Here is a 16,220-nt window from a genome sequence, read left to right as displayed (position 1 = left end):
AAAATGAGGTTGATGACTTAGCACAGTCTTCCCTCACTTAAATCCACTTTACTTGAATGTCATAAAATCACGGGCCTGACGTCATGGTTCCATAGTGAGGGACTAGATTTGTATATATGGCATGCTGTTTCCCATTAGATTATAAACTCCATGAAGACAGGAACTGTCTTGCCTATTGTGAATTCCCAGCCTGGCTCATTATAGGCACTGAAAAAATGTTTATTGTTTGGTTGATCACTCCCTTTGGGACATGAGTTATGAAGGTCTACGGTTCTGAGTATCAACGGTAGAAGAACTTACATCCACTGTTATAATTATAATTAACATCCACTGATCCACTCTTCAGTCATTCAGAATGTCAGAGAAGAAAAGATTCTTAGAAGTCATGTTTTTGTGGATGAGAAACCAAGAGTCTTACTCAAGGGATCTACTCAAGATCATACAGTTAAATAAGAGAAGTGGGACTCCACTTCTGAGCAGCGAGGTAGCGCAGTAAATAAGAGGGCTTGGTCCGGAGTAGAAAGACTCATCTTCCTGAGTTCAAATTTGGCCTCAGACGGTTATTCTGTGTGATCCTGGGAGTCATTTTGAAAATCACCATTTGTCCCAGTTCTGCATCTGAAAAGTGAGCTAGGGAAAGAAATGGCAAAAACCACTCCAGTGTATTTGCTAAGAAGGCCCCAAATAGAGTTATGAAGAGTCGGATGAGATGGAACAAAAAAAAAAAAAAAAAAAAGTGTTATCTGTAATACTGCTCTGCTCTGGGAAAAAAGCCAGAGCCTCTGGGGTAGATGCCTCAGGACTTCCTAGAGTAATGAAAGTAAGAAATTTTATATAGTCCCAGTTCTGTCACTAGTTATTTGACTGCGATTAGGTCACGTGGCCTCTCTGTGCCTCAGTTTCTTCATTCATAAAAAGATGATTAGCTTGACAGCCCTATAGCCCCAAGATATTCCGCTCATTCTTCCCACTTGGTATTGTCAGTGGCCAACTTCCTCTTTGGCTTTTCCTAAGAGTCCCAGGTAAATTCCCGGAGCTGAGGCGTCTGGGAGTGAGTGGTAAAAGAAAGGGGAAGCATCTGCAGCTGCGAGACAATTTCGGGACTGAAGGGAGCCAGAATGGGGGAGTCTACTGGCCCTTTAAAGGGGGGGACAGGGAACGCATGCGCGCGGACTGCCAGAGCTGGAGACAGAGACACCGGGCGGAGTCTGAAGACTAGAAGGGGGGTAAGGGGGTGGAGCAGCTGGGGTACGCCGCGGCAGCTTTGCCCTTGTTCCCAGAGGCGGAGACGGCAGTGGCGGTGGCGGTGGCGGTGGCGGTGGCGGTGGCAGCAGCATTCCGGCCATAGAGGACGCAATGGGCATATGAGTTCCCATCCCCGCCTGCTGCACCCCATGGACTGCCAAGGACCCGGGAGCAGCGTCGCTCCCTCCCGGGGCTTTGTGGCTCGCCTCTGGCAACATCCGCTGGCTGCAGCAGCTGGAGCCTGAGTCTCTCTTTGCAACCCTACCCCCATCCCGCTTTTTCCCCTCCGTCCTTCTCTCTCCACCCCTTTGCCTAGCAAGTAGGAGCCTGAGCCCCTCCTGCACATCCGCCACCCTGTCCTGCACCCGAAGCATCGTTCAGTCTCTTTTCTCTCTCTTCCACTCTCCCGGCGACCGCAGGCATCATCTCCCGCCGCCTCCCATGCTGCATCCAGTCCCGGGCGGCGCCCCAGTGGCCGCAGCTCGGAGCTTGGTGACCTCAGCCGCTCGCTCACTCTGGCCCCTTTCACCCTTCTTGAGCCCTACTAGTTGAATTCGGGGCAAGGACTTGTATAGAAACTCTGGAATGGCATCGGTGAGAGAGTCTGGCACTGTGAAATCACCAACTTCCCGCTAGCAGAGGAAGGGTGGAAACAAGAAGGGTCTTCTCTATATTGCCTTATCTCCTTCTCTGCCCTATCACCCTCCCCCATTACTTCCCTCTTTCCTCTTTAAAAAAAAAATTGTAATTCCCACTGCTGTGTGTTTTGTTGCTGTCTTGGAAGGGATGAAGAGGCAGCGAACGGTGGTACTGGAGACAAAGACCACTTTGTAAAGGTAGTTGGACCGAGTGGGATGTGTGATTACCCCGTCCCTTTGCCCCCTGTGGTGCCCAGCCCCCTGTATAGTACAGCTGTATATCTTTTCTTTGCTATCCATCTCCAGAGGGAAATAGCCAATCCCCCCCCCCTTACTCTCCCTCCCTTTCTCTTTTCTTCTTCCCTCTCATCCCCCCTCCCAGACCCAGGCCAGTCTCCCTAAGAAAAAGCTGCCAGCAAATCGTCTGTTCCTGAAGCCGACTGGTCCATCAGAGCCTTGGTCCCTCGGGCTAATGTCGTCTTGTGTGCCTTGTAGAGGAATTTGTTCTTCCTGAAGCTGGAACTGAGGGGCACTGAGTCAGCGCGCATTGATGTGCCTTGCCCTCTCTTTTTGAAGCTTATCCGAGCTGTCAGGCTGCTGGCCCGTTAGACTTTTTTTAACCCCAGGCTTCTGTCATTGTTCTTCCAGAGTGCTTTGGGCTGTACAGACTGTGTGTGTTTATGTGCAGGCCTCTTAGGCTATGCTTTCTTTACTCGCTTCTGTTTTCTTTTTAAGAAATCCAAGTATTACTGCAAGGTTCATCTCCGACAGCCAAGACCCTTTCTGCCCCGGGTGTACCCTGATATTGCACTGATTCTATCTTTTCTTTTTAAATTATTGTTTTATTATAAATGAACCACACCCTGGTTTCTTAAAGGGGCCCTACACCCCGGTGGGTCATGTGTTGTCTCTTTGGCAGTGAGTGAGTCAATTCAGTCAGTAGTTTCCTTCGAGCTACCTAATTTTTCTTTTTCTGGAAACATTTTTTTTCCTGAAGAGTTTGGGATGCCTGGGGGGAAAAAGGTGGGCCCCAGTGGCAGTGGTACCACTGTTGCCTCTGGGGTCAGGAGATCTGAAACCAGTGAAGGGGCTTCAGCACAGAGGGAAGAAGAGCAAGAAGAAGAAGGGGATGAAGATCTTCGAGATGGAGGTGTCCCCTTCTTTGTTAACCGGGGCGGGCTGCCGGTGGATGAGGCCACTTGGGAGAGGATGTGGAGGCACGTGGCCAAGATTCACCCTGATGGAGAGAAGGTGGCACAGAGGATCCGTGGGGCTACAGACCTGCCCAAGGTGAGTCAGTATGGAACTTTACTGAACTGGAGCTGCAGGGTGGGATGGGCTTCTTGAACTCCACAGACCCCAAGGCTATGAAACCAGAATCAAATATATGTATAAAGGGAATGAAGGGTGATTTGATGCACAGAAAGAAGTCCCACCTACCCAGATATACCTTCTCCACTAGTGTCTGAAATGTTTACAACTAAGATACTTCTTTTGAGTTTCAGACACTGTGTTTCCATGCCTTTGTGAATTGGGAGTAATAAGATACTAAGCCCTGTAACTCATCCACCAAGTATGATTTAGTTCATCAAATTTATTTTCTGTAAACTAACCTGAAGAGGGAGGGTGGAGAGAAAAGGGAGAAGAGAGGCGAGAGTTTTCTGTCATATAAGTTGAGCTTGGATGACGTTTTGTCCAAGAGTGTACAAGGTCTTAATTTATAAAGGGGGACAGAAAAGTGTGGAGAGGGCATAGAAAGATTTCAGCTTTTGATTGGATTAAATGTCCCTTGAGGTCTCTTGCAGTATTAGAATTCTTTGATGGTTATTTAGCCCAGGTGTTTACAGAACTAAGGTACTAGCAAGTCCTTTGGGGAGTGAGCACAAGTTGGGCAAGGTAGCTACAGAACTGAATAAATGTCCTGATCATCTGGGTAATCAGGAATGAAAGAATGGATCCAAGAGTGGAAGGAAATTAAATGAACACTAAAAATAAATTACACTTGTCTGACCAGGGTAAATTGGTGGAGGATAGGGCCTCCATCAGATAAATGTTCATAGATTATGACATTCTGTAAGACAGAGAGCATTGTTTCTAGATTGCATTGTACTAAGTTCCTTATCTTGTTTAGTTATTTTTTCCAGAGCTGTCTGACTCTTTGTGACATCTTTTGAGGTTTTCTTGGCTAGACACTGGAATGGTTTGCCATTTTCTTCTCCAGCTCAGTTCATAGATGAGGAAACTGAAGCAAAGAGGATTAATCAATTTACTCAGGGTCACAGAGCTAATAAGTGCCTGAAGCCAGATTTGAACCTAGTTGTTCTTGATTTGAGTTCTGGCATTCTATACATTAAGTGCCTACCATGTGCAAATGAGTTCTGGATATATGTTCTTTGATGATAACACTCTTGTGAGATCTAGGAAAACCCCTGTCTACCAAATACACACACACACACACACACACACACACACACACACACACACACAATAAAGGATATAATACCTGATATGGAAAACTGGATGGGAAGAAGTCCTAACTGAATATTTAGCATTGAATAGGAAACAGCGTCATGCATGAAAGGACAACTGGCATATCTCTGTTTCTACTTTCCCTCTGAACATTAGAATCATCTGTGGCTGGGGCTTTTGTGGTCCTCACTTAGGTGTAGTATAACTATTTAAAAAGGCATGCCCTGCCCCTCAAGTTTAATGACTTGGGGGGTAGATTTTGGTAAATGCTTTGGATCAAAAGACTTTCTTTTTTTCATATGAGGACAGAGACAGAGCCACCATGGAAAATCACTGGCCAAATGATGTCAATTTACATGTGAGAAACAGTGACCAAAGGTTTGGGATGCAGGAGTATAAGATATTCAGACTAAGTAAGGTTGATTATAAACTCTGAAACTGGTTTAAACTGAGACATGGCTCTCTGGTAATGGCATGTTGGTGACTAGGTGACATCTTTTCTAATGTGTCTTTCCATCAGAAAGAGGCCCACATTTGGCCAGAGTATAATTCTAATGAAATCAAAAGCATCCTGATATAGTAGAAAGCACTCTAGACTAGGAAATGTGGGTTCTAGTCCTGACTTTATCACTAATGAATGTGTCATGAAATGACTTTCCCAATATTGGAATCTCTGTGTTTCAGTTTCTGAGCTTCATTGGGAAATGAAGAATTTACTTTAGGTGATCTGAAATACCTTGTACAGTTCTAACATTCTTTGGCTTTTTAGAATACCTCAAACAAATCAACCAACGATCATTTTTTTTTTTTTATTTAGTGCTTACTATGTAGCCCTGTGTTAAAAGAAAAGCAACTTTCTTTGCTCTTAAGAATCTTACATTCTAATGGGGGAGATCACACACACACACACACACACACACACACACACACACACACACACATATATACATATATATATACATATATATATGTGTGTGTGTGTGAGAGAGAGAGAGAGAGAATATAAAAGATAAATGTTCAGTAGATGACAAATATCCTTAAAAGTGATGGCATTATCACCTGAAGGGGACCTGGAAAGCCTCCTGGTCTTGGAAGAGATGATGCTTAAGATGAATCTTCAGAAAAGCCATGGGTTGAGGGAGGAAGAGAATCCCAAGCATAGGGAAGAGCTAGTGTAAAAGTATGGAGATAAGATCTAGCGTGTCATATTAATAGATGATCTAGAATGGCTAGATTTCATAGGGGAATGAAGTACCATGGAAGAATTCAAGCAAGATAAGATGGAGCCAGATTATAAAGGGCTTTAAAGGTCAATCAAAAGATTTTGATCCAGGAGGTAATAGGGAGCCACTGAAGTTTATTGAGAGGAAAGTCTGACCATCAGATCTATGCTTAGAATGGAATCACAGATTCTGTTCTCATGTGAGTGACTATTATGAATAGATAATCCAGGCCATAGCCCAACTCTAGTTATCCATTAGGCAAAGGTATAAAGTTACTCACAAAGGATACTAGGGAGTGGAACATGAACATCCTCACACAAACCTAACACCATCATTGGAAAAATAGTTGTTACCGGCAGTTCAGTTCAAAAGTGCATGCTTTCTGCAACTTAGTCTGGTGATTCAAAGATAACAATGAAACAGTCTCCATCCTCAAGAAGCCCATCTATTCCATAGTTGACTTCAAATATAATAAGAAGGGCAGTGCAATAGCTTGTTGGAGATAATGTTGGGTTTGTTTGTTATTATTTGGCTTAGAGGTGATAACTGGAAAAAGAGGATTAGAAGGATGTTTTTGAGAGGGTTAGAAGAATTTGAATTTCCCTACCAACAACTTCTGAGAATAGAAAAGTAACACAGCCTGGATATCAAAGGAAAATTGCTTTAAGTCTAGTTTTGGTGTCCACACTTAACTCTGCCAGAAACACATCTGCTGCCCCATCTGCTAGCCAAAAGGGAACCAGTGATCTTGGTTGCACAGTAAATAAAGCATTGGCTTTGGAGTCAGGAAGACTTAAATTCAAATCCATCTTCAGATACTTACTAGCTATGTGACCTTGGACAAGAACCCTCTGTCTGCCTCAGTTTCCTCATCTGTAAAATGGAGATAAAGTAGCACTAATGCTTCAAGGTTGTTGTAAGGATCAAATGAAATAATTGTAAAATACTTAGCACAGTGCCTGGTACACAGTAAGCTATCCCTAGCTGTCTAGGGAAAGTTTAAGAGGGAAAATGTCAGCTTAGGGGATTTGATGATAATAATGGTAGAAGCATCCTGCTGTAGGGAATTAATGGCTCTAGAAGATCTAAATTCAAATCCTGCTTCTTATAATGTGCTAGCTATGGAATCATGGATAAGTCATTGAACTTTTGAGTGTCCTAGACAACTCTCAAAGGCAAGTTATAGAAGAGATGCTAGTCTATAGCTAGTTGTTGATCTGTATTGGTAGAAGATTTTTGTTTTTGTTGTTGTTTTGTTGTTGTTGTTGTTTTTTATGAAATCATGATTTGAGGATGGGGACTGAAATAGTAACATTACAGACTTTCCACTAGGAATTAGATTAAAATCACAGAATGTTAAACTGTAAGGAACTTTAGGGATCATTTAGCCAAATTTCCTTCTCCTCTTCCTCCACTTTATTCTTTCTTTTCTTCTCCTTTTTTCTCCTTTTTTTTCTCCTTTTTTCTTCTTCTTTTTTTCTCCTTTTTCTTCCTCCCCTTCTTTCTTCTCTTTAACATTTCCTGCTTCCTCTTCTTTACTCTTCTTCCCTTCATTTCCTTCACTTTCACCTTTCCCTCCCCTTACTACTTCCCTTTATCTTTCTCCTCTTCTTCCAAATAAGGAAAAAGAAGCTGAAATTAAATGAATAATTAATCTAGAGTCATACAGGTAATTAGTGGTCAATCTGGAACTAAAATACCTGACTCTATGTTGTGTTATAATGGTCCTTTAAGCATGAAACCAAATGCCTTAATCTAAAAAAACCCAGTGGATTGTCAGAGAATCAGTGTACATTAGGGCTGGAAGAGACCTTAGAGTTCCTGTAGTACAGTAACCATATGTGACAAATGAGGAAACTGAGATCTTGAAAAGTAAAGAAATTGGCTATGTCCCAAGAGGTACAAGAAATAGCTTTAATAATGTAATGTTCTTTCTTTCCCTTACCATATCCTTAATCCATTTGTTCTATGTTCCAGGGATATAGAAAGTACTATAAATGCAATTGACTTAATACTTAAAAACAAATAAATTATTAATAAACATCACTTAAGTGTGTAGATTTAAGCTAAATGAGAAAGGATAACAATTTGTAAGCAGTTCTTAACTATTAATTCTAGTTTTAGCTTTAAATAAATATAATCTTTTGGAAGCTTTAGACCTGCCAAAAATCTGTAGCACCTCCAACAGCTTAGCAATCAATTAGAGGTTATTAACTGATTCAAGGTTGAACCTTCTTTGTCCTCATCTTGACTTAGTCTTGGGGAAACATGGATTTGCTTTTGCCATCCAGACATTATCAGGGACAATCCTATCAAATTATGGGGGAATTACTTATGTTAGACTTGATGATTGTTTTTTATTCTTTCTCTGGCGATAACTCTCTTTCTCTTCCCCATTTCTCTTATTTCTTGAACATCATTGATGGTATCAGAAATAGAAAGCAAAATCATAACTGACTTTTATATAATGTTTTGAAGGACCTTTATCTCACTTGAATGTCACAGTAGCCTTCTGAGATAGGCATAAGGGGCATTAGTTCTATTTTACAGAGGATGAAACCAAGGATCTTAAAGTTAATTGGTTTGCCCATGGTCACACAGCTAGTACGAATCAGAAATAAGGTAGACTTCCTAATCTCCATTGGCTATGAGAAAATGTTTACCTGAGTTGGTGAGATAGCATGGGTGGGAATTTTTCCTGTTTTAGCAGATCATTTACAGATAGATTTCTGGATTTCTTTATTATATGATATTAGAATATGAAAATCCAGAGAGAGAAAGCATCCTACTGAAGTCAAAATATAACCAGAAGAACCTGGGACTAAGATAGTTTAGGATTATGAAAGGGGTGTGTACATGTGTGCGCATGATGCTCTTGAGCATTATGTCTTTACAGAAAATTTTATAAAGTTGTTCCTGTTTTCCCTTAGAGATCCCCAAGGAATCAGCCAACAATCTTCTGTAGAGTTTCTTTTGTAGAATTGGAAGGGACTTTACTGGAGACCCAGTCCAATCATCCCCTCTTCTAATCTTTAATTTTCAAATAAGGAAATAAGTTTCACAAAGGAGAAAAGACTAGTACCCAAGCCTAAACTCCTGTTTCATCATCTATAAAATTAGGGGATTAGACTAGGTGATATCTAAAATCTGTTCCAGCACCAAATCCTTTTGCCTGGCCTGACTCACAGATGTGTTTTAAGAATTAAATGAGGTGACTTGTGTGGAAGCATTTTGACAGCTATAAAATAGAACATAAACATGAGGTGTTGACAGCAATGGTGGTAGGGTAAGCAAATCTTTTTCTGCTACTTTGCTGTCCCCAGTTTCAATATATAGATTTTATTTACTTGGAATGACAAAAAAACAGATCTACAGTGATCTTTAGCTCACTTGACAATGGGAAAGGAAGGCCCCAGACCTTCATCTTTGTTGACTTATGACAGCAGCCATGTCAGTGGGAAGAGAGGAAAAAAAGCAGAAGCTGATTCTCCCCAGCAGAGATGTCATCTGTTTGGGGAGTCAGATCTGTTGCTAGGGACAACCCAGGCTGGAGAAGCTGTCACAGGGAGGGAACGGGACAGACGGCCAATCACTCTGGAGCCTCTGCCCTCCTGCATTTCAAAGCTTTTCCATGTATATCTGTTAAGGAAAACATTAATCTGCTAATCTCTATGAGTATCACAGCTCACTTCCCTTTCTCTGCTAAAGCCCAGTCTCTCTCTGGGTAACCCCAGTTATTTAAAGGTTTGTGACGAAAAGAATAACAAAAGATCACCACCATGGGATGTTCTAGGTTCTTTTCTACTTCAGGTTTCTTCTTTCACTTCCCCCTTTTATAGATTTGTTAGACTGTATCATTTAGCAGTCACTAGTTCTAGTCTGGGGTCAAAAAATCCAGGAATCCTGATGGTCTGTGACCTTTGGATCTGTCAAAGACTGCATGAGAGAGGAAATGTCCTGCACAGCTGGGGCATCATCTAATAAATAGCAGAATCAGGGATACATGGGATGGGATGGGATGGGATGACCTTTTTTTCATGGGAAACCCAAAGAGGGATGGGCCTTTTTCCTATTGTAAGCAACAGATGTATTATGGATTCTCTAATGGGAATGGATCTGCCTGGTTAGCCAGTATCATGTGCTACCCTCGTCTTTTGGGGTTAATTAAAATACCTAGGTTATGTGGGGCCTCCCCATCTTCTGTTTCATTTTCCTTGACAAATTGTGGGTCTTAACATTTCAGAGGAGGGGGAATCCCAGAGAGGTCAGTGACTAAAAATAGCATCCAATAGAAGGGAAGACTTAAGACTTCATTTCCTGCTTTCTTGAGAGACCTCAGCATGAAATATGGAAAGGACAGAATCCAAGGAAATGTGGTGGTCAAACCTGACCCAACATTAAACTTTCCTATTGTGTCTGCTGCACAATATTTTCCTGTGACTCACACTGAGTCAGGCCCAAGCTTCGAGTGAGCTTCTTCCACCCCATCAAAAGGATTCCTATCCTGTTCTTCCTGTCTTAAATACAGGATCTGCCTATTCCCATTGCTAGGAAATACTCTAGGGCTGGAGTTGCCCAGGATGTCCCTATTCCCCACAACACTTAGTGATAGAAGCAAAACACTAAAGAAAAATAAGTCCATGTGATTCATTTTCCAAGTCATGGTCTCTGTGCCTTGTGGATTCCACAAAGCACATTAGTAGTATAATAAAAAGTCTTGCCAAAAGAAAATGTAAAAAGCAGGGATGATCCATATCTTTATCTTTTCAAGCCATAGAAGGATTTAACTGACCAAACTCTTCCTCCCTCTTCCCACATCTCAGTCTTCTAGAATATCAAATATTCTCACTGTTAGTTGGAATGATATATCATACATCCAGAAAACCCCTAATATATTTTCCCCTTGTTATCTGTGAGGGAATAATGTATTAAGTAATTCATACCTACTGACATAAGAGCATGAGTTTGTCCATTAGGTAGATTAGTCATCTGGCACAGGGCAGGTTCCAGAGAGCATGCTACGTGGAGCAAAAGCATTTTAATGTAGCTAAACTCAAACATGGAACAAATTTCACTGTTTGGTCCCTAGAGAGTGAGAAAGGAGGAAGATGAAACCAGTAAGGAACAAAACTCCATCTACCAATTCAGAGGCAGCAACTGGTTTGTTACTTATAAAGCTACTAAGTTGCCTAAGGCCTGAGGTCAAGTGAGTGGCCTGTGGTCCCATAGCTAGTCTGGATCAGAAGCAGGATTTGAGTGTAGGTGTTATAAATCCAAGTTATAAACTTCCATGTCTCTCTGATCCTCTCTGCTGTGTTGTTTCTCATGTGTTTTCCGAATCCAAATAGTAAATTTCTACAAAATCACATGCATCAAGTAAAATTTTTTTAATCCCAGAGAACCAGTTTGAACTGTACCTAAGCATGTTTATTCTAAAACTAAATAATTAATCAAAACAAAACTGAAATTCAAATGTTCTTCAAATCAAGACAATACTGTTGTTGTTGTTGTTGTTGTTGTTGTTGTTGTTGTCGTTTTCCCCTAGAGTCCCAGTTATTGATAGTTGAGGTCTAGGTAAAGAGACTCCGCCCAAGGTAGGCAAGTCTGAAAGTGATGCTGTGAGGGAAGGAGAGAGAGTATCTACCTGGGGTAGGGGTGGAAGAAATCAGCAGTCATCACCAAAGGAAATAAGAACATACTGAAAGAGGAGGTTTAGTGGTAGGATAGAAGAGATCAATTTCATTTGTTTTGTACCTTCTCAAATCAAGGCTGGCTTATCGGAAGGTTCAAGAACTAAGCTCCTTTTCTCCTTGTGACCAGAATTCTATTTCTTTTGTTTTCCCAGACTCCCATACCAAGTGTGCCTACATTCCAGCCGTCTACATCTATCCCTGAGCGCCTGGAAGCCATACAGCGTTATATCAGGGAGCTGCAGTATCCTTTGCCATACTAAGTAGCGTATCTCATCTCGTAGCGTATCTCATCTCTAGGACCACTCAAGCCTATACAAATCTATTGCATTCCCCTGAAATTGAAGCTGAGCCCTAGTCGAGGAAAACATTGGAAAGCAATTAGTTTTCATCCCATTTTGCTGTGAATTAATCAAAGTTTCTTAAACTATGAGTTATGACCACATATGAAAAAGTTTAAGAAACTCTGGATTAAAAGAGATAGCATAGTTTCTGGAACATAGCAGGAACTTATAAAGATTTGTTCCCTTCCCCCTTGCCTTGTGGGCTTAGTGGATAAAGTGCTGGACCTGGAGTCAGAAGACCTGACTTCAAATGCAGCCTCAGAAACTTACTAGCTCTGGGATCCTGAGCAAGTAACCTAAACTCTTATTTGCTTTTATCTTATTTGTCTTAGCAATGGTACCCAGTAGGACCTATAAATGCTTGTTTCCTTGTCCCATCTCTGGGAGAATTAGAATTGTGGATATCTTCTGAGATATCTTATAAATTCCAGATTCCCCAATGTAAGGGATAAAATTGACTATACTGGGGAATTCCTAATTCAATGCAATTTAAGAAGTATGTATTAAAAGTCTTACTTTTTTTTAGTCATTGTGGTAGGCTTTGGGGATCCAAAGAACAATATGCTTACATGACACATTTTTAAGCTAAATCTTCATTATTATTAATATTTTCCCTTTCACTTTCTCTAGTTTGGACCAAAAAATTAGTCTATCAAGCTCTGATTCATAGTTTGCAGATTTCCAAGTTGTAAATGTTCACAAAATATTTAATAATCAGCTCTCCTGATTTGACCTGTCTTCCAGCACTTCCCTGGATACAATGACAAAGCAAACCAATTCCTCACTTTAATGAGCTTACATTCTATTGGAGAGAAACAACATGTACACATTTATAGAAACTTGTGTATCAAATATATTTGTAGAAGTTTGTATATTAAATATATACAAAGTAACTTTGAGAAATAAAGTGCCAACCTAAGAGGAATAGGAATAACAATAAAACATAAGCTCCAAATAGCAAAGTAGAAGGATTGGAAACAATAGGATAGAGACACTAGAGGGATGTTGTTGGTTTATGAGGGAATGGGAATGGTGGACAGAGAAAGGAGTTTTCACTATACTATCACTTGGAATCTCAGGGGCTCTTGAAACGGAGCCATGGGGAAGTAGATTGTTGTGCCTTTCACAGCAGCAAAAGTAACATTGATTTAACCACTTGCTCCCTGAAAAAAAGAGTTTTAAAAATGAACCAATGAAAGAAGAGCAGATGTGTCTAAGAGACAACTTTGCATTCCCATCTTTGATTTCTGTTTCCTTTTAGGGGAAACCAAATGGCCCTTAACCTCTTGCCTCCAGGTACAATCATACAGGAACACAGTTCTTTGAAATTAAGAAGAGCAGACCTCTGACTGGGTAAGTGCTTCTTTCCACTGCTCTGATCAGAACTGTTTTTCACTGAATAAGGCTCAATATGCCTGCTGCCTTCCTAGCAACTATGCTTTTCAATAGGGATGCATAAGGCCATTTCTGTAGAATATAAGAGCATTTATGGTGGGGACAGGATCCTCATACAAATGGAATTGGATTAAATGAAAGTCAAGGGAGAGAAAATGGATCCACAGAAAGGTAATATGCAGCCTGAAGTGGAGCCATCTTCCATTCTTACTTGGGTAGTTTGGAGGATGGGGTACAGGGAATAGGATAAGGGCTAATTAAATTTATCAGGTGATGAAGACATAAAGATGAAAAAATTACACAGTCTCTGCCCTCAAAGCATTTATACTTTACAGAATAGAAACAATTAAGCAAGTAGGAGATAGAGGATCTGGAAGATTGGAGGAAGGGTATATGACTAAACAGAGAGGTTCTAGACAAGTTTCATGGAGAAGACAATACCTAAGTAGGACTTTGAAGGAGTAGAAAGATGCTGAATTCATTCCAGGCAGGTGAGGCAGAGAGAGGTAACTTGCTTAAAAACGAGTGGTTAATTGTGACTAGAATTTAGAACAGATGAAGGGTAGAAGAATGCAATACAGCTAGAAAAATAGGTTGAAGGAAAATTATGAAGACCTTCTAATGTTAGGATAACATGTTTGTATTTTATTGGTAGGTAATGGAAGTCAATATGTATACACACACACACACACACACACACACACACACACATCAGATCTTTTTTTTTTCTTTTTTCTTTTTTTATTCATTGGAAAAGCTACCTCCTCTAGTCTTCCTCCTAGAGTCCAGATCCTAAAGCAAGAGGCATGAAGCAGTACTCCTATGCTCTAGGGAAGACTGTGACTTTAGCAGAAATTCTAAAATAGGGGTTCTTAACCTATGGTCTAGGATCTTTTTTTTCAACATTTTGATGATTGAATTTCAATATTATTGTCTTTATAATCTTTTTTTCAAAATCTTTTTACTTTACTTATGCTTATGAAAATATTGTTCTGAGAAGGGCATAGATTTCGCAAACCTGTCAAAAGATCTTTATCCCTCCCAAGAAAGAGTAAGAACTCCTGCTCTAGAAGGATTTGAAATTCATTTGATAGACTATGCCTGCCTAGTTTTTCCTTCCCCTCCATAAAGACAACCCTCCTCATTTCCAAGCCTACCAATACCTAATGAGAGGTTGGTACCCTGTGAGGGCACTCTGGAGAAGATTTCAAGACTGATACCTATTATGAGTAATCTCATTTGTTATTTCTTAGTGTATTATCTGATGAGATATGAATGAATCTGAAGAATGGCCTGTTCCCTTTTTTGTAAAAGAATTAGTCAGAGTCTGGGTTCCCAGGAGCCTAGTATGATGAGATAGGTCTGATTAACTAGAGGAAAGGATCCAAGTTGCTTTGGAACAAATAAAATCTAATAAAAAACCCCAATGAATTCCAAACACAAGGGCCTAGGAAAAATGGGGCTTGGAATTAACTGAGTTTAGACTGTCTAAAATTGTTGTGAAGTACAGAACAGCATTAGGCCAGTTGCAAAGTAGTGATTGCTCCCAGTTACATCCTTCCTAGACAAACCATTATTGGGTCACTAGGGCTTAAATGTTCTTGCCTCCACTCCTTCTTTCCCTGTGGTAAACCACTTGGTTTGGTCCCTTTGGGACATAGTTATTAAAAGAGAGGAGATCAATTCTGAGGCCTTGGGGAAAGCATAATAGGTTTTTACTCTCTTTTTCCCCCAGCCTCCCTGAATGACCACCCATCTAAAATAGGGATTTTCACCCTTTGTTAATGAGTATCATATGCATGAAAGTGAGTGAAGGGATATAAAAAACACTGCTGATTGGCCTGCTTCCTCCGGCCCTACTCCTTCCTCAGGAAGTCTTTTGGATCAGGAGTCCAGGGTTTGGGGGATATGGGTGGGAGGGCGGGGAGAAAGGGCTTGTATTATAATAGAAGACGTATAATACAGGGAGAAATGGAACAGCTTCTCTCCTTTATCATTACACTGAAAGCTTTCCCCTTTTCTCTTTTACTCCCATTCCTTATCCAATTCCAAAGAGTAGTCCCTTCTCCTCTTTTAGAAAGGAGAGGACATGTAAATGAGACATGTCAAGATAAAGCAGAATCAGCCAAGAAATCGATGGTTGTCTGTTTTAATTTGTTTTTCCTGTTGCTTGTCCTTTCCATTTTTTGCCCATTTTAGCCTCTCTCGCTTCCATCTCCCCCCTCAGAAGTAGTTTGACATCCTTCCTGGTTCTGACCCTCCTTCTTTCTCCACAGGCTGATGGACCTGGCTAAGGAGATGACCAAAGAGGCTCTGCCAATCAAATGCCTAGAAGCTGTGATCCTGGGAATGTATCCTTTCTTCTCATTCCATGTCCTTCTCTCCTATCACTGCTCTGCCTTTTCTTCTACCCAAGCCTACTTTTGGCATAGTGGAAAGAGCACTAGTTATGAATCAGAAATGCCAATGTCTTGGCTCTGTCTCCTCCTATCTATGTGACTTTATGCAAGTTTCTTTTCTTTCTGGATTTATATCCTTGCCTATAAAATAAGGGGATTGTTTTCATTTCCAAAAATTCTGCACTTCTCTTCAGTCTCCTCCCCCATGTATTTTCAGTCCAAGAGTAAAATGATATCTGGGTCCATAGACTTCTGAGTGAAAGCTGCATGTCTTACAGCACAGGCTAACTCTTGGCATTTTATTACTGGATTATGAACTATAAGGGATCCTTAGGAAAAAGCACTTTTACCAGCCTCAGCCCAAAAGAGTATGAGGGCATATCTGTGTGTTTGTGTGCATGTATTTAAGTGCATATGTGTATATTGTGTACAATATATAAATAGGCATGTGTGCATGTTCATGAGTGGGTTGTATAACCCAGAAGCTCATCTTCACTCTAACTTCTCATCATTTAGAAGAGAGTTGGAAAGTAAGAAAGGGGAAGATTAAAGAAAGGATAAGTCATCATTAGAACCAGAAAGAGAATTACATTTTTGGAGCACTCAATACCAAAACAAACAAGCAAACACACACACACACACACACACACACACACACACACACACACGAACACGCACATGCACAAACACCAGTTTATTCTTAGGATCAGGAGCTGGGAAGGGAAGAATTTGTCTTGGCCAAAGATGGGAATCATGAAGTCTGAGTGATTCAAAAAACTGGAAAAAACAACAACAATAGAAAATCAAAACTTCAAGA

At 40.8% G+C, this 16,220-nt stretch overlaps 1 protein-coding gene across 1 annotated transcript in view; it reads left to right on the top strand.

Moving 5' to 3' along the window:
- The first annotated feature begins 1,279 nt into the window (after positions 1-1,279).
- VASH1 (vasohibin 1) overlaps positions 1,280-16,220 on the top strand; it is a 31,422-nt gene continuing 16,481 nt past the window's right edge. Inside the window, 4 exon segments of the mRNA XM_074289941.1 lie at positions 1,280-3,173; positions 11,421-11,509; positions 12,906-12,962; positions 15,281-15,355. Of these exon segments, the coding sequence (XP_074146042.1) occupies positions 2,889-3,173; positions 11,421-11,509; positions 12,906-12,962; positions 15,281-15,355 (506 nt within the window). The 5' untranslated portion in view covers positions 1,280-2,888.

Source organism: Sminthopsis crassicaudata, chromosome 2 (genome assembly GCF_048593235.1).
Source record: "Sminthopsis crassicaudata isolate SCR6 chromosome 2, ASM4859323v1, whole genome shotgun sequence".
Taxonomy (NCBI): domain Eukaryota; kingdom Metazoa; phylum Chordata; class Mammalia; order Dasyuromorphia; family Dasyuridae; genus Sminthopsis; species Sminthopsis crassicaudata.
This window is presented reverse-complemented; position numbering and strand designations above follow the sequence as displayed.